Source organism: Gavia stellata, chromosome 2, assembly GCF_030936135.1.
Source record: "Gavia stellata isolate bGavSte3 chromosome 2, bGavSte3.hap2, whole genome shotgun sequence".
Classification (NCBI taxonomy): Eukaryota; Metazoa; Chordata; class Aves; order Gaviiformes; family Gaviidae; genus Gavia; species Gavia stellata.
Genome location: NC_082595.1, coordinates 24,688,043 through 24,713,558, shown reverse-complemented (window position 1 = coordinate 24,713,558; position 25,516 = coordinate 24,688,043). Strand labels below are relative to the sequence as shown.

Genomic DNA, 25,516 nt, shown 5'->3' with positions numbered 1-25,516 from the left:
CCTAGTGTGAGCAAGGTTTTGCTTTGAATGTGTTGCAGTAGTGCACAAACATCTGTGAAATTTGGAGTTGTGTCTCATTCTGTTACACAGCACTTGACAACAGCATCAAGTTAAGCTACAGTATTTGATCAAGGGCCTTTAATAGGGTGCCTAGCCAATGTCCAGCTGTGTGCTCACTAACAGAAGCCACAGCACATGACTGATTTCCAGAAATTCACCTTACAGAGATACTGTTTTCTACACCTTTATAGGTCATCTCTCTCTCTCTCTGCTTTTCCTGCCTGTGCATTTTCATCTTCATTTCAGGGGCTGACTTCTACAAAATGCATCACTGTACTCTCTTCATTGCAAAGGGCTTGATTCACCACCATTGAATCCCAGGCTTCTGTTGATGCATTCCTTTCAAAGCAGTAGATATTTACCTTTGGCACTAGAGTATCACAGTGCTGAGTTTGTCCCAGGTGCTATCTTTCTCCAGTTCTTCTTCTGTCCTGTCTCGTATAAAAGAAATATAGTAAGAAATACAATTTTTGTCTTATTCTTAGGGTGCTATACGCCAGGGGCCAAATTGCAGTTGTTTGTTATAGAGAAGAGACATGGTAGGATGTGACTACAGGCTGTCCTGCATCTTACTTCCAGTGTTCATAAGCTTTTCCTATATAGCAAATGGGAGAGGAGGATTAAATGTATTGTAGAACTGTATAGGTGTACTTTGGCAACTATAGGAATTTCTGAGGTAGGTGTGCAGAAAACGAATTACTGGAAATATTTTCCAAGTCCAACAGAAAACGCTGTCCATAAGATTCCTAGCTTAACATTCTGGTTTCCTGACTATGGGATATTTATTATGAAGGAGGCAGATGAACCAGTTTTCCAGACTTTCTCATCAAAGAAAGAACTTCACAGAGAAGTGATTCTGCTCTGATGAAGGCAATGCAGTGACCTGATATCTTGTGTCAGGGAGCTGCATTACTAAGTGAGAGGTCTCTTGGAAGAGTATTTTTGTTCCTGTTTTTTCAAGTATTCTCTGACTTGTTGGTAGACGTAATTTTTAGCCTACTGTTTGCTTTGATGATGAGGACCAGGATTTTTAGAAGAATATGTGTTGTACCAACATGCTGTAACATAGGGGATGTGCCTCTTGATAGGATTACACCAAGCAGTAGGTGCTGTGGGTCAGGAACCTATGGGGCGTTGGAGAGGGAGGAACCAGAAGACCCCAGTGCTGAGAGAGCTGAGCTGGCTTTCAGTAGGCCAGCTGTCCAAGAAGAAAAGCTTCAGGTGCAGACATCTCTGGGGAAGCTTCAGGTATTTATTGAGCACGATTTGTCTTATGAAAGACAAGGAACAGAAAGTTTAGCATGCTCCTAACCCTTGACTAGAGAATGGCGGAGAAAGACAATAGGATGGCAAGAGAGAGCTCAGAGTTACGGCTGAATCTCCCTGCTCGGGAAATGAGCTTTTATTCTGGCTGCACCAAGTGAAACATTCATGCCTAGCTGTCATTAGAGCAAACAGCAATATTCTGTCCTGCAGGTGATAAAAATATATCACAACAGCAAGGTCTGGATCCAAAAAGAAAGAAGAGGATTAGTTTTCTATGCGTTTTAAGAGGGAAAAGATTTTTCTGGCTAATATTGCTGCTGGTATTTGTCATACCTACCATGGACCCACACGACTTGGAGACTGCAGTCCCTTTGGTGATCTGGAAAAGCAGACAAGACCCTTGCTAATTCTGATTTCCCTCCCCCCTGCACCCATCAGTCTCAGCTGTATTTGTCAATATTGAACATGAGTTACTGGCACTTTATTCAGGTGGAACAGAAGTGCGAATATCAGTATTATCAACAAGTCATAAAAGAAGTTGAGGTCCAAGTGAAATCAAACAGCAAATATGTTTCTCTGTCTTCTTTATATGTGACAGGATACATTTAGAGAAATGCTTTTGACATAAAATTTTGAGCTATTGTAAATAACTTATTTTTTTCATTTATAGAGGTATTTTCAAAAATTCACTTTTGCTAAGAAACAAAAATACATCTCAAATACTTGTTCAGTTTAGCAGTATGCCCAATGTCTGACAATTGCCCTCAGAACTGAAAATTAATTGACTTTCACTGAAATTTGTACAGGTAATAAGCAAAAAGCTCCAGATTAAAGGCTTTACATCTCATAAATTCTGCTTTTTGGTGCCTGTGACACACATCTGTACAGTTCGCTTCTTTCTGGCAATGTCTTACTACTTTGTGTGGTGTATTTAATTTCGTGTTGTTTTTTATTTCACTTTATGGGAAATAGATAAACAAGAACAAAAGGTTTATTTAAAACATAACAGTAATTGCCAACAGTAATAATGTTTTCCAGTTTCATAATTTTTCATAATAATTCATTCTACAGCATGATTAAAGTAGGTTAAATATTGAGGTCAGCTCCCAAAGGAGGTGGGGCCTGAGCTGGCAGAATGCTGAGCATTCCTGCAAGAGGTTAGGCACATAGGACTTCCCCTGCAAATGGTAGGGTACGAAGACATTTAGTGTTGTGTAGAATCGCTTCCTGAATGTTCAGTAGATAGAGATAGAAAGTCTTATAACAAAACATTGAAGGCAACTTAAGTGAAAATCTTGTTAAATTTTTTGCCCAGCAAGAACTGTGGATTTCATTGAAATTAAATTACTTCATCAGCTTCTGCCGATTTATTTTATGTCCTCCCAGAAAGCAAACAGGAATCAAGAAATTTTTAAATGTGTTTTGGTTGTACCCTTCAAAAAGAAGTAGTTATTAACTTTTTCCATTTGAAATTGTAGTTTGATGTTTGCTTCAATTATATTTAAATTAATGTTCTAAAAATGAAAACTTTCATTTTGGATTGAATAAATTGCTAAGATTGAGGGTAAGTGATTTTGTTAAAACTTTTCAGAGAAAAGATATTTTGAAAGAAAAAATAAAGCATAATATTTTTATTACTGTCAGAATTTCAGTAACATTTCTTTCATAGCATCATTGGATCACAGAGGCTGGAAGGGACCTCAGGATGTTTCTAGTCCAACCCCCTGCTCAAAGCAGGCTCAGGTCTGAAGTCAGACAGGTTGCCCAGGACTTCATCCATTTCAGTCTTAAACCTCCCCAAGGACAGAGACTGCACAACCTTGCTTGGCTGTCCTCAGAGTGAAGAAACTTTTCCTTATACCTTGTTCAAACCTCTCTTGTTTCAACATATGCCCATTAGCTCTTGTTCTCCTTCCATGCCCTGGTATGAAAAGCCTGACGCTATCATCTTGGTACCCTCTTCGTAGGTACTGGTGGGATGCTGTTAGGCGCCTCTAAAACCACTGTAACTATTTGTGTGAATCTGCTGAGGAGATCTAGATTAAATTACTATTTGCCACTGTTCATGAATTTCTTTGTGCTTCAGCATATCTCTGTGAAGGTGGGATCATAACCCAAAATCTTTTGTTTTGTCTGTTTTGCTGATAAGCTGTTGGTGCTGTACTGATTTTAGCATGTGTGCAGTCTGTTAAGAGGAGGACGTCAGTCTTGGACCTTAACATATTATACATAGCAAAAGTGATAGTCTCCAGTAGTTGAAAACAACTTGTCTCAAAGAATTATCACTATCTCATGGTAGTTACTTAAATAAGTACAAGGCAAGACTTACAGGAACTCTTAGAGGAAATATTTTTGACTATGACAGGAGATTGCTTGTCAGAGCTGGGCTTAAGTGCATTGAATTTCAGTGCATCTGCATTGTTAGAATAGTTTACCGTTTGTATGCTGGTGTTATTTTAAATGTGCTGGCCTCCAGAATATTGATGAGGCAGTAAGGCCTTTTTATGTATCTGTTTAATTGTTCTGCCAACCAGAAAGTTAAACAATGACAAAATGGACTGTGAATCTGTGTGCTGGCTGCTTTTCCTCCTGGTGTTATGAGAGGTTTTTGCTGAATGGGACAGAGATGAAGCAAAATAGCTTTCCACACAGTGTGCGGTCCAGCTTTAGCATCCAGGGTAATAGAATAACTGTAATTGTATAAGCTCCATAAAACTTAGTTAAAGACGTTGCTTTATATGATTTTAAGGACTGTTATTAAATGGCCAGTGGTTTGTGGGCCTCTCAGTGAAAAGCTTCTGTTAGTCACTTTTTTGAGTTGTCATAACTGTCATTACTTCTTGCTCATGAAGAGAGTCAGCTAGGGGCTGGCTAACCAGGAGTCCTGTCCCATGGTTGGAAGCTTGCTAGGTTGTCTCAGGCATGGGGAAAATCTGTTTGCCAGCCATCCCTGGTGGTACTTTCAGAGAAGACAGTGTAACTGTAGATCTATGCTCCTAATGTTTTCCGGCTAACATTTGAGGACTAACAGATCTGCGCGTGTTTCTTGTTTTACACAATAACAGTACAAATATAAAACAGTGCACGTCTCCATTCTTATTACTTAGTGGCAATGCCAGCATATTATGATCTAAATCTTTGGTATATACAGGCAATACTTCTTAACACACAAAGCTTGAGCTGGACGGAGCTTGTTTCTGACCTTGCCTTGAAAGATACTAGTGCTCTTGCCCTCAGCTTTGTATGATTGAAATTAAGGCTACTCTGGTCTGTGGTTGTCAGTCTCCCGCCTATGCAGTTTTCCCGTGGGACTTGAAGATGCGTTGCCAAGTAACCGCAGCAGTAATTGGTAAGTGCTTACATTTGAATTCATTTGAGCTATAGTAAATGTAGCTGGTTTTCTTCCCATATTAAACTAGTGATAAACATCTGATATTATTTTATCCAAGCATAATGGTTCAGCTTGCTTCATGCATTAAGCATGCAGTGACACATATACAACTCATCCTCAGAGCTTTCCAAGGACGGGATAATGCTGTAAGCACTGTCATCTGTTTGACTACCATTTTTTATAAAAGCATTTTTCAGAGAGAAAAATAGTCTAGATAAAAACAACCTCTACCCACTCTTTAAAAAAATTGACTAATGATTTGTCTTCTGCATTTGAGTGCTGAACAATTTTTTTAGAGTTGGGTCCTTCTGCTGGTTACCAAAATCACTCTTTTCTCTAAAAATGCGGGTTGATTATGTGTGCCCGCAGTCAGTAACACAGCAAGAAAGGTGAATCTGGTCATTTCTATAGTGTGCGTGCTGACCTGGGTCAGTAATGCCTGAAATTTAGGAGTAGTACTAAGAGGAGAAGAGAATGAGGAGAAAAAGAAATGGAAAGAAAGAGAAGAAAGCAGAAATGATCTTTCTCTAGCAAAATGTATCAAGCTATTGACTCAAGATGTAGTTTTCTTACTGGGTACTATTGAAGGACAAGGGTATGATTTCTTGTAGAAATTCCAAATGTGATAGTTCATTTGATTTGTTACTTTTTTGGCTAACGTTACCTTTATGCATGAAAGCTAATTAATGGTCCTGTTGCCAGAGACAGAAGGACATCTGTCACTGAATCAGGGTTTTTCAGGAACTGTTAGGTTAGGTAAAAAGATCTTTACCTGAGTATAGTGATACCAGGTGAAGAGAATCTTGTAGATAGAACAGTAATGATATGAGAAGTGGTTTGCTTTGTATCTTGTCAGATCTTGTCTAAAACTGGAAGTTTCACCCAAATAATCGCTGTGTAGAATATGAGTCCTCTGTCCTGCAATGTGTACCTGTGTAGAACTTTGAGCTTCTCATTAAGCTATTGATCTCCAAGCATATTCATCTTCTTCAGTGTGGTGCAACTTAGGAGCAGCTCTGTTGCCAGTGAATTTACACAAATTTGAACTTGATATAAGAGCAGGTCTGAGCTGTTAATTTCACGAAGATTGCCTGTGTGCAACAAGCCTCAGGTTTTATAAGACCTGTCTTGAATAAAGTTTGAAGCCCTATTTTGACTCTGTGTTAGAATTAAATAAATTAAAAATAATGAGTTTCTGGACAGTTTCAACACAGTTCCAGGGGAAAGCACGGTCACTAAGGCACTGTGGCCAAAACATCTGAATTAACCACCCAAGAAGTGAAAGATTGCAGCCTGGGACTGCTTTATTGTTGCTATGAAATTGAATGCATACATAAAAATAAAGAGAACAATAAGGGGCAAGTGTTTACTGGGCATTAGAGAGATGTTTATTATACCTTCTACAGCATAAGCAGAAAGCTCAAATTATCTCCAGATTTTAAAGGCATTGTAAAATAATTAAACACAAATACTAAGAATCTTGTTGGAACTACAAATCCAGGAAATGTTCCTCTGAGGATTCTTATTTCATTCTTTACATGTCTTACTAGGCTGCAATACCACAGGCCTGGGTTTGGCCACACAGAGAATGAAGGTGGAGTAAAGTTGCCCTGATTCTTGTTCGTAGCTCCTAAGTCCTGTTGGAAGGCAGGGAATGTGGGCTTGGAAGGGACATGGCACACCAACTGCAAGATTTGTTGCTCTTGTCTTTTTTTTGCTTTGCTTTGGATGAGAAAAAGGGTTCCATGTAGAGCTATGAGAAAAAGACCTTGGAGGTTGTTCTCGCTCTGTTTGTGGAGGATGCATCTCAGGTGGTGACCCCAGTTTGCAGCAGATGGTGGACAGGCAACCTGGCACCTTGCAGAAGAACATGGCTGTTCACTTGTGGATAAACATCCTGTAAAACATCTCTGTTCTTTAGAAGGAACATCTTTGTTTGTTTTAGAAGATGCAAAGAAAGGCATGGCACAATGGAAGCCATGGCTCCGAGCCAGATTGTTGCCCTCCGAATAGAAAGATGAGATTTTGCATGAAACCATATTTAGTACCACATACCTCAGATTTTAACGTTGAGGAAGTGCTTGCTGTAGCAATTCAGGCATATTAGCCATGTCAAGTAAGTATGATTTAGAGCACTCTTTGGCACAAGCCAGTTCAGGAGGTTAAAACAGTAGCAGCCAAGCCAAAATAAATGTGAGGAAAGAAGCGAGGGAGGGAAAGGAAGTATGCAGACAGGGCAGTGCAGGTATGGGGCCTCCCCTTTTGGTGATAGCACCCAAGTCAACTTGGCTGTAATGTCACCTTAGTGAGCCTGCATGACCTGTGCAAGGGATTGGGAGAAAGAGAATCATTTTTGGTGATGATTCTGAGAAGCTGGGTTAGATCCCTAGAATTAGAAAATGTGAACAACCCATTTAGTGCCCTGTGTCCAGTTTGCATAGGCAGCATATAACTGGTATAATTCAGTAACTAAAAATCCTGGAGAAGAAGCAACTGTTGAGTGACCTTGTATAACTGAAAATCAAGACTAGCTTTTCTCATAGAAAAAAAGCCTGCATGATTGTAATTTTGCTGTATCGCATTGGTTCTTACCTTACAGCTACATGAGGACCTATACGATATCATGACTCATTTTATATAAACACATTTACCTGAAACAGAAAATACATCGCGAACCCATATTAGCAAACATTTCAGTTGGAAATAATAAAAACCAATGGCAAGTTTCCAGTATATTTTTGTTTGACATTCCACCAGTCAACTAGAATACTACACAGATTACATTTTACTCAGTAGGTAACAGTCAAGAATTTCTACTCTTTCTACAGGAAGAATTATGGCTGGGGTTCAAAAAAAACCCCAACACCTCATCAGTAGGGCTTCTGTGTTGAGAGTGGGCTCAGTAATGGTGTCTTTCACTTTTAGGTGCGCAACCTGAGACCATAGGATATGAGTGTTTCACAATGGGTAACCGACACTGTTGGTCACAAATGTATTTTATAACTGTGTTTTATATCTAGTGATACATCTGCACAGATACGCTTAGGGAGTTAGTTCAGGAGACTGATTTCCAAACTAAACTTCCATCTATTTTCCAGACCAACACTAAGATACGGCAGGTAAAGAAGTTTTGGATAAGTAAAGATAGTGTTTTAATTACTAGGGAAGACCATGAATCTCCTTTGGGCTTGTCAAACTAGCACATCCTCTGGTAAGCCATCCCTTGCACATATAAAGTTCATACCTTACTCCTTGAATGGTGCACCCAGCAGAGAGTATTTGTTATAAAATGAAATTTATGCCTCATTTTAATGAAAATTGCAAATATTTACATTAAAGTTAGCTAGTACATGACTCGGCCTCCACAGCTTGAGACCCATTTTCTCTGTGGAAAATATGATATGAAAATGAGCATATTTTCAATTTTTATTTTGACACAGAAACTGATACGCCAGCTCACAGGCCCCTATGATCCGGAATTCTGTTTCCAAGGGTGATAAGTACTGGATGCATCATAGTGTAATATGAAACTCCAGTAATGAATAATTACACAGAGATATACACCTAAGGAAATGTCTTCAGATGTCAGTGGTGAAGGGGCGTGTCAGGTACTGAAGCATGAGAAGTCAGTGTTATTTATCAATGATGATCTTTGCTGACACAAGTGTGAATAATATTTTAATTATTCACTTAAATGTCTAATCTCCTTCTGAATCTAATGAACCTGCTGGCCTTACTGACCTCTACTTTGACAGCAAGTCCTAAAGTTTTAATTTTGCCTTGGATGATGTGTTGGTGAAAAAATAATTTCTTTTATCGAGTTAAATACATGTCCCTTGAATATTATTAGCAGTGTCTGTTTTCTTACTTAAGTGAGAGGAAGCAAATATGCCATGAGTTGGCATAGCCAAGCTCACTGAAGTTCATGATCTTATAAGAATTTATGCCACATGAGGTCCCATTCCACTGTTTGAGCTGGAGGCACATGAGCGTTATGTATTACAGGGAGGCTTTATTTATTACTCTTTTCGCTAACTGCTCTATCACATAATTTTGTTTTGTTGGTTTTTTTTTCTCCCCTGACTATTGCTTTGTAACAAGTGGATGTATGTATTTGTCTTCAGTTTTTGAGGTTGTTTTTTGTGAGCAGCCAAAGTTAATTTAGAAAACATGAATTTTCAAACTGTTCCTTCCACAGGGTTTCCTTATGTATGTTGTACTGTAGCCACTACCTAGTGACTTCTCTAAGCAAGGTATTTACAGACCTTTCCATAATGCTTTTTATTTTGTCTAAAGAGTTTCATATCAACTTCATTCTTGTATTGCTTATAAGTAGTATGAATAACTTTCTTAGCAGAGATCTTTGCATCGCCCCTAGCAGTGCTTTTGTTCCATGTTAAAGATCGATTATTTAATCCATTTCTGTTCATTCATCTCTCTAGACAAGATTCCAAAAAGCATACCTTGCCCCCTCGTGTCTCAGAATTACCTCTAAGCTGGTTTACTTTCATTTCTTCAACGAATCCCACAAAGGATCTTCAGCTTTCAGGAAGTTCATATCAGTCATGAATTGGCTTCCAATGTAGGGGCATTAGGTCTACAATGAATGTGTTTGAAAAACCCAGCCTGCCCATAGAATTTTAAGGGAAAACATATATTACCACTTCTGCATAGGTGGGAGGTGAAAAGCATTCTGACTGCCCAAAGATATACCGTATTAAACTTGCATTTTAAAAAACAAAAAGCAGAGAATGTCCTTTCAAGAAATGACTTCAGTCTTTGTTATGGATCAGGTGGACATTCAAAGCAGTTCCCCTTTCCTGCCAGCAACCCATCAGTTTTATTTGGATTGAACTTTAATCAGCTTTATTTGGATTGAACTTTAATCAGCTTTCTAATGCCCCTCCTGCAACCTCAGATCTTGATCTTGTGATTATTTCCTCTACCACAAATCTTGTAAGCTTTCAAAAAGTCTCCAGCTGCTTGTTTACATAGGAACTCTCAGGAAAAAATAATCAAAGTTAACTGAAGGTGTGAATCCAAAGTCTATTAGCTAAACTGGATTAAATCTGCATTACTTTGGAAGATAATTCAGTAAAATGACATTAAAGACAGTTCTGTTGAGAATGAGTGTGTCCACACAGTGGTCTAATACAGTTTAAATTACACACTTCAAAAATTTAATTTGGATCAAGTTCCTTGTGTGTCTCTGTAGACACAATCCCTACCACAGCCATACCGCACACAGCAGGGAAGTGGTTTGCTTTGCACTGGAGCCCACTGCGCATCCCTGCATAGTTCACAGCTGATATCACTTGGCTCAAGTGGAAAGTAATGTAACTTGGAGTATGATCAGCTTATTGTCAATACAGAAAGCCATGCTGCCATCATCGCCATTACCATTACTGCAGTAGTATGCATAGTCTCAAGTGGAAATCAGAGCCCTATTATACTAGATATTAAATGAAAACAAATTAGCTTGCTCCTGTACAAAGAGCAGAGTCTAAACAGCTGCTGGCTGGGCTGAGCAGGCCATGAGCCGCAGCAGCATCAGGCCTTCCAAGGTCCAGCCTGGTGCTTTGCCTGAGAAGTCCGGCGGTCCACAGAGTCTGCATGGGAGACCCAGGCCTCTGACTTGCCTTGAAAAGTAACATGTGAGAATTTCTCACCTCCTATGCTAGATCACAGGGCCAAATCAGCTTCAGCTGGCACCAGAGCAGTGCTAGCCACCCAAGCTGAATGATTTTACTCACGCAAATGTGCTCACAAGAAAGCCACACTGTATATGTTTGTGTCATATTGCAGCCTACATCTGGTTAAAATATCCTTCTCTTCCCGATTAAATGCTCTGGGAATTACCTGAGGCTTATTGCCTTTTTGATCCCCTTCAAATTCAGTCAAGTCTGATAGGGCTTGTAAATTATTTTCTAGCCTGCCATGCATTGATTTTCTCTCCTTGGGGAAACCCCATGAAGTTGTGAGATATAGTTCATTGCTTTTTCATACATTTTCCCAGTTGCAGGCCAAAAATACAAAGGAAAATGCAGGTTCTTCAATTTGAATGCAATCTCAAAGGTTATAACTGTCAAACTAGAATACAGTCCCAAGGTTTTGAAAAGGCCAGGTACCTCCAACAATGTTTTTTCTTTAAAAATATGCCTGCTATGGGCTAGGTCGGATCAGGAAGTGGTTTGTATTACACTATCAGTTCTGTAAAAGGAACGACAAATGCTGGAGAAGTATTTAGTAGCAAGAGGGATAATGGCTCTGTCAGTCAACTTAGAAAATGGTTTTTAGAAAACGTATTTTCATCTGAGGTGAGTCAATGAGACCAGATGTATGACCAGAGTGGGTGGAGGCACTGCCATATTTAAGACTGGAATACTGAGCTTGACCACAGGAGTAAGTTTTTCAGTATGTTTGGCCAATATTTGTTTTTTCAGTTGTTGCACATAGTACAAGATTTTGCTTAAAATAATTTTACAGTGAAGCTAAGATACATAGAAAATCTTGATTCAGCATGGACAACTTTATGGAAGTTTTAGTGACGGACAGTGTGGAAGCTGAAATCATTGAATCCTCTCAAACCATTGAAATGTTGCTAGGAAAAGGAAAAATTGGTGTTTTTTGCTTTGGTTTTAACCAACACATTTTGATTATGTTTTCTATGAAAACAAAAGCAGAGTCTTAAAAGAGAGGGCCAGGTTATGAACTGTAGTCGGTAGGCCAGAGGTCAGGGGAAGGACAAGGACAAGGAGATGGTACAGAAACTTCTGAGTCATAATTCTCTGTCAGGTCAATTAAAATCTCCTAGTGTTTTTCTTTTATTAAAAACTAATCTATCTGGAACTGCTTTGCACTTGCCATAGGCTAAAAGAATACATACGGGCGGTGCACACATGACCAGCTGACATATGGCAACTTCATGGCCAGCAGTAATTTGTTCACGTGTCTGAGACATCTGATACAAACACAAGGTACTTGCATACTGAGATGAGTATATATATATTCAGTCTTTTTTCCCTGACTCCTTGGGATAAAATAACATAATTACTTTTGTAAGTTCAGTGTTGGGTAATATATACTGATACCAGTGTAATGGAGCAAAGCTTCTGCAACCTTAGGAAGATTTAGAACTTCGTAAGTTTTAGAACTTCGTAAGTTTTAGAATTATTGTTCTTGACTGTCACACTTCAGCAAGCTAAGGAGAGCTACTGTCAGCACAGACTACTTTTATACCTATCTTAAGTCACAATTTGTCTGCCAAAGCAAACAACATGAAAGTAGCGTTATGAATTGTTATATCCATCTCTCCTTTGAAATGATGCTCCAGTTGACCTGCTCTGTTTAAAGTGCTCGTTTTACAAATGGGAAACCATGGGACAGCATGATTAATATTAACATTATCCCCAGGCAGTGTAGAATGGACAAGTGTTGGAACAAAACAGCTGCAACAAAGGCTGAATGTTGAATTGTCTCTCAAAATAAAACATTTTGCAAAACAAAAGTACTGAATGTTTCTGTTCCAGAAAAGCTTAGCTTTTTGATCAAAGTCTATACATTCTTATCTAAGAATACTGTAGTATTAAAAACTGTCTTCATTGTTTTCCCTGCTTAGTGGTTAATGCAGCTGTAGTTGATATGATTGCCTCCATCTCATTGCAAACAGCAATATTTTCATTGGTCACTGTTCAGTTTTTAGACGGGCTTATGTTTTAAGAGGTGATAAAAATTTAAAACAGCTAGTGCAAGGCTTCTTACACCTCAGCAAATGCACCTGAGCATTTAATACTAATTAACTTAACAGTGGCTGCTTACATCCAAATATCGCACAACTATTCATTTTCTAATCAGAGGCTTATGAATGACAAACAATTCTGTGTGAAACATTTGGTGACTGAACTTAATTTTAGAATAGAAATTGCCTTGTAGCTCATTGATTTAATTGGAGGTTTTGGAGCTTTCTTGCGGGCTGAATTGTTTCAACAGATGAGATAGTGACAGAGGCCTGATTGTGACCCTACTTAATGTAGACTATGTAAATTTGGAGCAACTTTGTGAAGTCAGTAGCGTTAAACTAGTAATAATGAGTGAAGAACCAGAATTATAGAACTGTTGGGACCAGTGAGGTCAAAACTGAGATCCTACATAAATAGTAACCTGATAAATACCTTTATTTATTCTTGACTGCTTGTGTTGATGAGTTTGGTGGTGTTTTACCTTACTCTTGTAATTTTTCCCACAGAGCCGCTCAGAAATTGAACCTGTCTTCTAAAAAGAAGAAGCACAGGCCTTCTGCATCATCTGTTCCTGAATCTCCTCTCTTCTCTACCAGCTTCAGCAGTATCCTTCAGACTTCCCCACCCCCTGCACCACCATGTTTGTTGAGGGCAGTCAGCAAAGTGAAAGACACCCCTGGTTTGGGCAAGGTAGGCCTTGCAAGTATCACTAAAACACTTGTTTTCTTTGGGAGAATATTTTATTCTTGCACAAAACAGTAAGGAAATTGGAAGACCATGTCCTTTCTTGGTTGGCTTTACTGCAATTTGTCCCTGAACATGTGTACAAAGGCCTAACAAAGTAAGTTACTTAATGCAAGTGAACTTCTAATAAAGTTGAAGTTGACTTGAACACAGCCAGACCTAACTGTGCAGCAGTAATACATTTGAAGGCCCAGCTACACTAAATGCACCTGCATTGGGACCACAGTGCTACTAGGCCGTGATAATGTCCATTCTGCTAGTGTTTCTGGAGCAGTTCGTCTCTGGCTATGTTTAAACTGTGTAGCAGTTGCTTGCTGTGATATATTCTGGGTTCCTGATCCCCTTGCTGTCCAGAGTGGTGTCTTGGCTGGACATACTGTAATTTGCTTCTGGCTCGTGTTTCCTGGCTTTCTTCCAGTCCAGTGAGGACAAGGCTGGGCCATATACCTGAAGAAAGCCTATGCTGATAGTGATGAATTGCTCCTTTTTCCTTCTGTCATGTTATTTCTGCCCATTCTCCATAATCATACCCTCTTAAAATGCTGTATAGGTGTATACTTATAATGGAAAATGGTTGAGGTGATGGAGAAGGTGGCTATATAGTTTGCTATTGCTCTGTTGCATGTCTGAGTGGCCCATCCTTTTTCCCTGTCACAAATGGAGAGCCTGGCATATTACATCTGGGAATATACGAGTGCAGTTGCTGAGGACAGCAGTTTGTTTTAATTGAGGTAGTTTCTTATGCAAGCATCTGTGTGCTTGGCTTTTCCATATTCATTAAATACTAAGCAGTGACAATGAATTTGGTGAAAATCTTTGTGTTTAGAAGAGAAATTGTAATGTATGATCTAGGAGTGCTGATCATAGGATGGGCTTCAGAATTTTCATTGCTGATTTTGAATGCTCAGTTTCTTATATTGTACAGTTCCAGTGGTTTTTTTTCGAAGAACAATGGTATTACTTTCCTGGATGCTCTAATGCCTGTTCAAAAAGGGATTCCCTCCACATAGTGCTCCCTTCCTTTCCTCTGGCCTGGTGGGTGGGAGGAAATCTACAAATCTGCCATGATCTTATAAAAGTTAGTAGTGATGACTGACTTTAGTGGGAGGAGGAGTAAGCTTGAACCTGTTCATTGTTGTAAGAAGCTGCTATGGAAAATATTTACAGTAGAAGCCATCCTCTCAGGATTCTTACTTTTCTGTGCTTGGGACAGGTTATTATATCTGAATAAAAATAAAAATTCCATTGAGGAATAATGAAAATAAGGGACTAATTTCCCTTGTGGGCACTTTTCCTGACTATCGGTTTTCACCCTTCCCAAGAAAAGGGTCTACACACACAGAGACACAAATATAGCTCTGGCAAAACACTGCAAGCTTGATCTGAACCTTTCTTGCTCCTCTAATAATTTGTTTCCAGTGGACAGGGCCTGGGAAACAGTTTTGCAATATGCCCAAACAGGCCTATGATTTGCTTCTTCATCAACAGCGTGTACCAGAACAGGCTGCAGGCTTTTCAGCTGTTTAGGTAAGACTGAAATTTTGCAGTCCAGCCAATGAAGGAGGATATTTCTTTTCAGGTTAGACTTACCATCCCATAGCTATCAGAGTATGTAAGAAATAGCTAAGAGGTCTTAAAAAATGTTTTAACACATGCTTCTCCAAAGTTGTAACGCAAATTAGGTTAGTTCATATAGTCAGAATAGAGAAAATTCTTCTTTTTCCACATTTCTGTTAGCAAAAATATCTCTAACGTGCAGTTTCTGGAATTCAGTTTCATTTTTCACCTTTTTGGTTTCTTCTAGGAGTCACCCTATAATTATGACTTAAAGCTCGTATACTTCTATCAAACTTTCCCATCGGTTTACCTCTGTTGCACAATTTTCATTTTAATATGTCAGAAAGAGGTGCGAGGCATAATAAGTAAATAACTGCAGGATAACAATATAATTTATCTGTCAGGCTGGGAAAACTTCAGATGAGGTAATGGAATTTCCAGCTTGTTTGCTTTTAATTTTTATTGTTGTTATTTCTGTATGTTCTGTTCAATTTGGTTGGCATATGTTTTGATAGGAGCATGGTAAAAACTATGTTACTTTTCTCAGCATTTTCTCTCATATAGTGTTTTCTGTAAGGGTATAAGTTTATAAAATGTGGACCCGTATGGAGGAAGCGGGTTGAGGGCAGCTAAACATTATTTTCAGTCACTTTGGGTTTTTTCTGGTTTGTGTTTAAATAGCATTTTACCAGCAATCCCAGTGTGATAAAACTCTGTTTCACTTTGGGTTTGAGTGGGCTGGGCAATTTCTAATATGACATTTTGTTACTGGAAAGTCTGGTTCACCAGAACTGGAAGGCTGGCTGTTGCCAAGGACTCTGGATTTCTGAGACCTCTGGGGACAGCTGCGCACAGGCTGCCTTGGTTGGGCTTCCTGGAAGGCAGGCTCTTTGCTATAGGGCTGGGGGCCCCGACATAGGCAGTGGGTGTTGCTGGCTTGGTGTTAGTTTGAGAGCTGTCAGTTTGCCAGCGTAGGTGGGTATCCAAGATGCTGTGGTATAGGAAGTCAGGTATTTCAAAGCTTAGACTTTGAGGTTAAATTTCGTTTCACAGTTTTCTAAAATGAACTTGCCACCAAACAGCTGCCATTTTATGTTTTCACTTCTACTAGAAATTTCAAAGATTCTACTTCTCATCGCAAAATTGATGACAATGATTTATTTAAAACTGTAGAGTTTCTCAGCTGTCATGTGCAGACATATAATTTTTGTGAGTTAAATTAGGAGGATTTGCCTATCAGCAACATATTTAAAAGTTAATTAGCAGCTCAGTTAGTAAGGATACGGGTACAAGTGAAGAGTCTAAACTGACAAAGAGAAGAGAATTAGAGAGTATATATTCAGGTTGCATGCTTCACACCTTTTCTTACAAAAGGACTTGCAAATCACACTGTACCAGCCTGGAATTTGGAAGAAGTATTATTTGAAAGCTAAAGTTCAGCTTCACAGAAGGAGGAAGATGATATTAATAATGAAATGTTAGGACTGCATAATCACCATTTTACTTTGATGTTAGATACACCATTGACCCTAGCAGAAATACAGCAGTGCCAAAGTGAAATAAAGTAGTAAAGGATCAGACTCTTTGTTGCACTCATTTCCAAAAAGCTCTCCCTGAAGTAAAATAAAACGTTCGTGACCATGCTGCAAATATATTAACAGTGGTGCTTGTATGGGTCATAAGATACACGCGTGCTTTAGGTTTGCATTTGCTGGCAGAGGGAGCTGATTCTGGGTGGTAGTGTGGTATCCCCACAGTTGTTTCCTGAGAGCAGAGAGTTTTCTTTTGGACTGAGCGACAGTCCTGCTCCATAAACTGCCACAGCTTGAGCATCACTTTTCATTCTCTCTCTGCTGTCTTTGAATCACCATATTCTGAGAGTGGCAGATTGCTTTCACTGGGTTTGTACACAGAGAGAGTGCCACTGTCCTGGATGACTGTATGTGCAGTTTCCCCAAGTCCCATAGTTTTCTGGAATATACTCCTTAAGTCTGTTTTGTCCTTTCTGACAACATGCCAAGAAACAGAGCAAAAAGAAGGCTTTCCACGCAGAAATAATAAATTATTCCATGACTGCACTCAGATTAACTAGTGTAATGGCATTTTAGTAAGGTTTGCTTAGATTTGCTCCCCAATCTGCTTCCCTCCTCCTTCATTTTCTGTCAAACAAAATCAAAACTAAATCAAGACCTCTGATGAAAATCCAAAATGTTCTTTCTGTGAAAGATGTTGTTTTGCTGAATCCCACATTACCCATGAAAACTAGGTTGTAGGAAGAATTTTCTGCCAGCCTTAATAAATAGGTGGTTTTCAGGTGGCACAGGGTTTAGGATGAATGGATGTGGCCTCTGTGCTTTCTTTCATTTATTATTTTTCTGCATCTAGTCTTATAAAACTCTGTCACTGAGAGTTATTTGTTACGTTTGGACGGAGATTAGTTTACCTTATATACTATTTTTTGGTGTGAATTGTTGTTTGTTGGTACTTGTTAATCTGAAAACAAAATAGCAATGTTTATGTGTTAAAATGATCCTTATGCAAAACATTTCTACCAGGGAGGAAGAAGTCATCACTGAACCTTCTTTGGGAAGTCATTTCAATCTATTAGCAAAATGGGCTGTAATTTGTGATATTGTGATTATTTTTTATTTTTCTGTAGCACCAGGACTCCTGCTTGCAGAGCCCAGCTTAATTTTGCTAAATAATGTATAAATTCAGATCAAAAAAACCTGATCTTGTCCCAGAGCACTTACGATCTCTGTGTAGGGAGGAAGACCAGACAGGCAGAGAGACGGGAAGCAAGAAGAAATAATGAGGTATTATCGGTCATCTTGATAGTGGTGTCCTCAACCCATCAGCAGGCTAATATTAGATACCTCTTGTCAAGCTTTGGTAGGTGTTGTAGAAGAGGAGATTATTAAAATCTTTGAAGGGGGAGTAATAAGTTACACGGCAGATGCTTCTGAGGAGCCCTTTCCAAGTGTGTAGGGCAGGGTAGGAAGCAGCACAGAGAGGGGCTTTGAGAGTCTAGTGAGTGAGCGAGAGACGCAGGAGCTGGTCTCCTGGCAGGGGCTGAGCACGGAGCCTGGCTGGGAAGGGCAGTGAATGGGAGCTGAGCCATGGCCAAATGCCAGGAATGCCTGCAAAATGCTGGTGGGAGATCGGCGGTGTGATAGGCACTCCTGAGTCATACACCTTTCTCCTAAGGATCTGTGTCACATACTAAAGAAGGTTCATTCAAAATAATTTTTCAGTGCCTGGCTGTAAGAATTTCATCTTCCATTAAAGCATAATATTTGATTGAAATAAACCTAAAATCTACTATTCACTTTACATTAGTCTGAAGCTTATCTTTTCCTCTTACTGATTTTCATAAAACTCTATCTGGAAGCATCAGAAAGATTTTGTCTGACCTGAAAGTGCCTCCATCAAAACAGTGGAGGATTTTCAGAGGCACTCAGCTGTGTCATTCCTTTGACTTTTTGTGAATGTTACTGGGAACTGGTACTCACTTCTCCGAGCCCCACTGAAGGTTCCCACCCTAAAGGCTAGCTGGTGAGCATCTTGTTCAGTGAAGGAGAACACATTTGAGTGGGGAGAAGTGTGATACTCCTTGCCTCTTTGGAGGCAGGAGGTCCACAAAGGCAGAGTACCACTGATGATTAACAGGCAGAGTCTTATGTTTTTGGTCTAAAAAAGGCAGCGGTAGTATCATTGTTAAAAATCAGAAGATGGTCTTATGTCATACAAGCCCACTTTGTATATTGATCATATAACATACTACTATCCTTTTGATTCAAGTGGTTAGTCAAGATGCAGTGCTTTGCAGATTTTTTCCAGATAGGGGAAGATATTATGAAGGGAATGAATCAGGTATTATTGGTACAATTCAGTTCCTTTGCAAGGAAATACAAATTCGAGTGCTGACAGAGAGAAGCAATCAAAGGCAATTTTTCTTCTTACTCCACCAGGTCCTTTCAGGTAGGACTTCAATGTCTCATTCCTTCCTTGGTTTCAGGACATTTCTTTGTCCTACAGTACCAATGTTTGTTCAAGTTTTTCTTCTCTGTTGTTCTTTCTGTCCCTGCTTCTCCACTTGTGCTGTTTCTTGTTTATATGTATCCCCGCCAAAAGTAACAGTGAAGAAAGCCCTCCTGCCCAAGCAGTTCAGGTTTCTGAGTAGATTCAGAACTGTCTTTTGGGGGAGACAGAAGTGTATGCCAATGCTTTAGGTTTGCAAACTGCTAGTATTTCAGCTATCCACTACCTTAAAATAGTTTATTGGACTTTTCATGAAGTAGGGCAACCGTTACTGCACTGGCCTTGGCATGCTTTAATCTAAGCTATAACAGTGCAATACGTGTGTTAATAATGAGTAAGTATTCTACTGGTTATACCCTGTATGAATCATGATTTGAATGGTCTTTGTCAAAAGATGTTTTCAATAGCTGTGTCAATTCTTTGTATCAGTGCAGTGGAAAGTAAAGAGACATTCTTAGACTTATGTGATTTGCAAAGTTGATTTGAAGGGAACAAAATTGATGCACATCTTGATTAAGTCCAAAAGTTATAGGAAACCTTTCCTACTATCGGAGTTTGCATTTTGACTAGCTGCTTGGTGGATATGAGGATTTTTTTGGCAACATTATGATATACATTAAGCAGGTGTTTATGAAAACCTGTGTTAAGGTCAGCAAAAAATGAAGCACAACTTGAAAAATATGTTCTACATTTCACTTCACTTCCATTCATCTTGAAAGTTTTTCAGGGACAAGTGGAAGAGGTTCTCTTTCCTTTGCAAAGCAGAGGTTCTTTCTCCTTCATCACTCAGGTGTATAGGGAGAAAAAGTTAACAGTTAGATGACAAATGCGATTTTAAACCCTTTATCAAAGAAAACAATTTCTGAGGTGAAACCTGGTTTTGCCCAAAGTTACCGTGGTTACTGAAATGGGGGAAAAAAAAAAGGTAAGCCCTTGAGGCATTTAAAGGAGACATATGTATTCATCTTTGTTGTCAACATGCTTGTTGTATAAATTAAATAGTTAGTTCCACTTGGAATGAAATCCAGGCGGCCTTTTGCCCTTGAGACAGAGCTGCTCAGAACTGGGATTTTCCTCACCAAATATACTGTTTGGACCTGGCAGAGGCTTTCATACTCTTTGGCTAGATTCCCGCTAGGCGGGCTTTTCTGAGAGGAGTTTTAATACCTCAAGCTGCTTTAAGAAAAAGGTGAAATTAATAGAAGTTGGAAGAATTGCCATGAACAATAATCTCTTACCTCCCTCAATCATATTTTCTATGCACACTTAGTTTGCCATCTTTCTCTAATGTAAAGTTTATCACGGATGTGGAAGTACCAACCCAGGCATGCCAGGAGTCTGACAGATTGCATTTTGGTTGGCTGTGAGGTTTAAAGAAAGATGTATTTTAAAGACATTTCTATGCAGTCGTGTTTCCACAATTTAGAGAATGGCCATAATGGCTGTTCCTTCTCTTTGTGAAACGCAGAAGCTGCTACTTCATGGGAGCTAGGAGCACATATCAACCAAGCCTGGTAAGGGAAAACCTGGCCCGTTGCCTAAACTTTACACCATGCAAGAGAGAATTCCTGCGTGGAGAAGCAGGAATGTATTTCTGCCATATAATCTAGCCAGCCCCTTTAGGAGGGGAAGATTAGGTCTCACCCCTACCTATTAATAAGCCAGTTTAAGGGCAGTGAGTCCATTTTGGCCCACCTGCAAGCTGTTGAAAGCTTAGGAAGCAGCTCCACAGTTCCTGGCCTGACAAGCTGTCATTCCTGATAATGGGATTCCTAAGGTCTGTTGGCAAGGAGCGGACCCCAGAGAGAGGAGCTTGTGGCAAGTGGATGCAGATGCAGGCAGGTAAACGGAGTTGAAACCCAAGGAATAGGCTTACATCTGAAATGGGAAAATCGAAGGCAGAATACTGTTGCTGTCCTTACATCTGACTCCAGAAAGTGGAGCAGTTCTGCTGTATGGCATCAGGAGTGCTCCACCAACCTGGGCACTGTGTGGTCAAGCATGATTTTAAGGTATCTTTCTCTTTCATTACTCCCTTCACCTCTGCTGATTTTCCATAAAATAAAGGCATCATTCAAACTAGTAGACATCTCCCTTTTCACTGTGGGGGGTGAAAATAGCAACACAGAAAGTGAGGTTTTTCTAGAAAGTAACTTACAGTCCTTAAATGGAAATCTTGGCTTTGGAAAAAAAGTATCTCTTTCCATATTTTATAGAGGAAGACTAGTACCCTAATCTGAGTACCAACTATTGGTGATAGCAAATGTGGATAACAGACTGTTGCTCAGTAAATTCCTTTTTGCGTCAAAGAATACCAAAAACGGTGTTCCTTCCTTCAGTGACATCTTCCTATGTATATTCAGAAATCGTACTGATGGGTGAGCTTGTGAACACAAGAGGTGGATGGAGGAGGTTTCCACGTGGAATGGAACTGGACAGACAAAATATGAAAAAGTCTGTGCCTCACTTTGATAACATTTATTGTTTCTGTGTTAGAAGAATCAATCCTTTCTGTGATTCTTTTATAGTACATTTCACCCAGGGAAAGAGCAGTAAAACCTAGTTTTGTATTGTTTACCTTCGTCTGTTTTGATGAATTTTCCTGTAAACATTGCGTATCAAAAGAAAATTAGCTTGCTCAAATCACTTCAGGCTGGTGCTACTAGGTTTTGTACGTTCGTAAGTGACTTTACTTATACAGCGCCTTCTGCACTGTCATAGATGTATGATTTTATGCCCAGCAATCTATGTCTTTTAGGTCGGTTGACTTTTTTCTTGATTGAAGTCACTTAGTGGCATGAATGACCATAATTTGTAGACATCTAGTTGACTAGAAGCCTTATACACAATCATATGGGTCAATTAATTTGGTTGTTTCAATGTTGTTAACCTAATGAATGTACAGAAATCTTTAATATTGGTCACCTGCTAAGTATACTTTAAACATATTCTTACGTTGTTGAAATAGTATGACAGTACAGTGGCCGCATTTTAAAATCTCTTAAACACTGGAGGTTAGGCAATTTGAATGAAAATTACTGGATTTTTCTAGAATATAAAAACTTGCTGGTTTTAACACTTTGATTTCCTCAAAGTTTTTCTGAGCTATTGTATTTTCATTTCCTTTGCGTTTCAATTTAAGTTGTACTGCTGGTTGATATTTTGGGGCATTATGATAGTTCTAGTTAATCACTTCCACTTCATTTCTAAGACTTTCAGTAGTACTTTTTGAAATGTTCCCTTCTTCCCTGCCCTCTCCCCCACACCTCTCACCCCATTAAATTAATTTTTAAATCCATGAAGAAGAGGTTAATATAAATCAGGAAAGTCAAGATGAAAGAAACTGAAAATTACAAGGGTGTTTCTCAGACAATGCTGAGGAAGGAATTTAAATGCTGAATAGTTTGCTAAACCTGGGATCATGGTAACTCTTCTTAGATCTTATGCAAATTGCAGGCACTGTACTTCAAGCACTCAGCTGTAGGCCTTATTACAATTTTTTTTTTTCTTTAAAACTTCCTAAAGCTCTTCTCCTCCCAGCCTCTTCCTTTTGTGTTTGACTCCTCTCAGCATGTGTCCGAGAGCAGTGCTCAGTGGTGAAGGCGGGATGGTGACACTGCAGGAGACTCCGCTCTAGCACTGCTGTAACATCATGGGCTCATGATTTGGCTGAGCCTCTTGGCTCAGCTGCAAGGTTATTCTGCTTTCCATTATCCTAAAGGTCTGGGCTTTACCTCATTTCTGTGGCACAACATTGACTTAAATAGATAACCAGCTCAGCTGAGGAAAAGCCTAGCGTGAACTGTATTTTAATACTGAGAATACCATTAGATATATCTCTTGTCATTCACTGTCTCCCCCTTTTTTGCCTTTTCCTTTAGGAATCAAACCCATTTTGGGGAATATCTCTCTGGAGACATTTATCCAGTTTTTGTGCTTTTATGAGAGGTCTGTATCTCCATGCTCCAAGTCATTGTCTCTCTCTCTTTTTCCTCACTCTTTAGTGCCACCATTATTGCACTCCCTTAGGCTGCGATTCATGTTGCTAGCTTAAGTGAACTGATCACTATCCTTCTGATCTAGGCTGGTCATATGAATTTCTCCCATGGAGGAATGGAGAGAAGTGCTATCTATATTAGGATGGGCTGACTTGCCTACCAGATGTTCCTTTCTTTTTTAGTTGATTACAGAGGCAACCTAGACAGCTGGCTTAGAATGAGATACCTGTGTTTTGGCTGGCTCAGGTAAGGTGAAATGAATCTCTCCCTGAGTAGGAACACAGTCACTTCTTGTGTTCTGCTCTGAACCTTTAACAGAAAACCAGCTACTGGGAGAAACAGTAACAAGATGCTTGCAGAAAGTTCTAGATACTTGCATCTCTTCTCCAGATGGAAGTCTGCATCCTCTGCTTTCCAGTCTAAGAAACATTGGAGGCTCACCGTGTGGCACCCAGGTCTGGTTGAGCAGACCTGCATGCGACTGAGCAGGTTGCATAAAGCAACCAGACCTTCAAGGAATAGGACTAAGCAGCCTTTTGCACATTTGGCCTTATGCAAACCAAAGGAAAGTGGAATTGATATTTATTGATTTAAGGACTGGAGATGTTCAGCTGTACTTCTGCCAGGATGGATCTGTAAAGCTGGTCACAATGTGCAGACCCATTAGATTAGAGCCTCTGGCCCTCAGATGCCCAGATTCTTACTGCTCTGTAATGTGACCTGTGAATCGCTTCCAGCGAGGACTCCTTCCCAGAAGGGTAGCCAGTGTGGCTTGGGGTTTGGAAACATTTCATTAGTGGATCTGGATTCCTGATACCCAAATGTCATTTCATTTTCCAAATGTAAATACACTTTTTCTTCTATATTGCTGCTAAAGTGATTAGCAGTTAAAAGATCTTTCATTAGATAGTGAGATATGAAATGCCAGGTATGAAAAGCAATACTTTAATGTTCCCATTTTTCTTTATGAAAGAATCTTTCTATATAGTAAATGTAAAAACAAAGTTTGAAATCATTGACCTGTTTGATCTTAAAAAATCAGGATGTAGGTTAATAAATTTTTAAGGCCTGTGACCCTCAATACTTCTCTCGTAGCACTCAGAAGTGAGAAACAGAGTGGGGGCATGGGTGGATGGGTAGGTATATGTGTAATACACACTATACATACGATGTGTACATTTGAATCTAAAAACATATATATATATGTATAAACATATTCATCTCCCCCTCCCCACCAATACAGTGGGAATATATAGCAAAAAGCTATATATGGAGTTTCTGAGCAAGTTATATGAAAAAATTGAGAGGCTAACTAGCTATAGAGTTGCTTTTATTTATAAACTATCAGATTTTTTTTTTTTTTTTAAGAGCGAGAACTCAACATTCCCTGTAGATCCCAGTTGGTCTCATCCATATTAATTGCTGCTGGATTTTTCCACAGGTCTGCTCAATTTACTGAGGGGAGGCGCTTAGTTAGAAAAAGATGTGGTGTCAAAATGTGGTGTGTATTAAAATGCCAGGAAGAAAGCTGTACAAGAACCTTTACAGCAGCTCATACTCCATTACAGAAACATAGATGTGGGAAAACTTAAAAACTGTTGATCCTTTCTTCCCTGCCTCCTTTTCCCACAGAAATTATGACATATGTATTTCAAACTGTACAGTGTGAACTTAATTATCTTTGCTTTAATGTCTTGCCCCATTCTTTCCACCATTCTGTATTGCTCGAAGTTTATCCAAATACAAATCTTGATTTGTAATAGAAATCTGTTCTTGACTAGCTCGGCTGCAGCACCTGAGCCCCGATTCTGGAAGCAGTGTGACTAGAAAAGCTGCCCTCCCTTTCCCCCGCGCCCCCCCCCCCCCCCCCCCCCCCCCCCAAGAAAATACCTTAAACATTGCCTTTTTGTCAGCTATGAGGAGCAGTGCTAAGGTATGTGCTGGCATGAGATCTGACAGAGGCACTAGGGATACATATTGCCTGGCCACACAGAAGGAGAAGGCATGCACCCTGATTGATAACAGCGTGTGCAGATGTGATAAACATGAGGAGGCCCAGGCTGCTTTTGGGAAATGGAATAGCAAGCAGAGGAGGAAACGGGATTCCCCCAGGGCCTCATACTCCATGAGCAGTGGGAATCATGAATCTCCTCAGATGGGAGGGAGTTATTCATCATAAAGACTATTATGCCATGTGAGGCATTGCTGAAACAGAACACTACCAAGCTATTTCCTATCTTATCAGGGTGTATTAATAATGCAGCAGTAATAATAGAAGTACAAATTAAAAATAACTGGATGGGCAGATAAGCAGAGTTCTTGAGATTAAGGGGATTGGGAATTGCTTCAAACAGTTAATTGCAGAGCAGCACATAGGGGGAAATCTGCTTTTGCTGTTTTGCCTTTATTATTTTCTTACTCTTCATCTTATCTCTGTAAGCATTATTTCTAGCGCTTTTACATAGACACTAACAGGCACAATATTTCGTCAAGATTTCAGACTATTCTTTTTTATCTCCAAAGAAATGAAGTATCTTTTGCTGATCCATCTAATTCAATAGGGATTAATAATGCTGAATACAAAAAGTATTCTGATTATTAGCCGCCTTCTATATAAACCTCTTATCATTTTCTCCTCCCACTCCCAGCCCACAATACAAAGGCAGACAAGACATTATAAGTGTCAAATATTCGGTCTTCAGGACAAATTGATGCAGACT

At 39.5% G+C, this 25,516-nt stretch overlaps 1 protein-coding gene across 1 annotated transcript in view; it reads left to right on the top strand.

Moving 5' to 3' along the window:
- Window positions 1-25,516, top strand: part of KIF26B (kinesin family member 26B) — a 300,351-nt gene that overhangs the window by 176,602 nt on the left and 98,233 nt on the right. Inside the window, exon 5 of the mRNA XM_059834163.1 lies at window positions 12,963-13,146. Coding sequence (XP_059690146.1) covers window positions 12,963-13,146 — 184 coding nt within the window. The remainder of the gene's footprint in view (window positions 1-12,962; window positions 13,147-25,516) is intronic.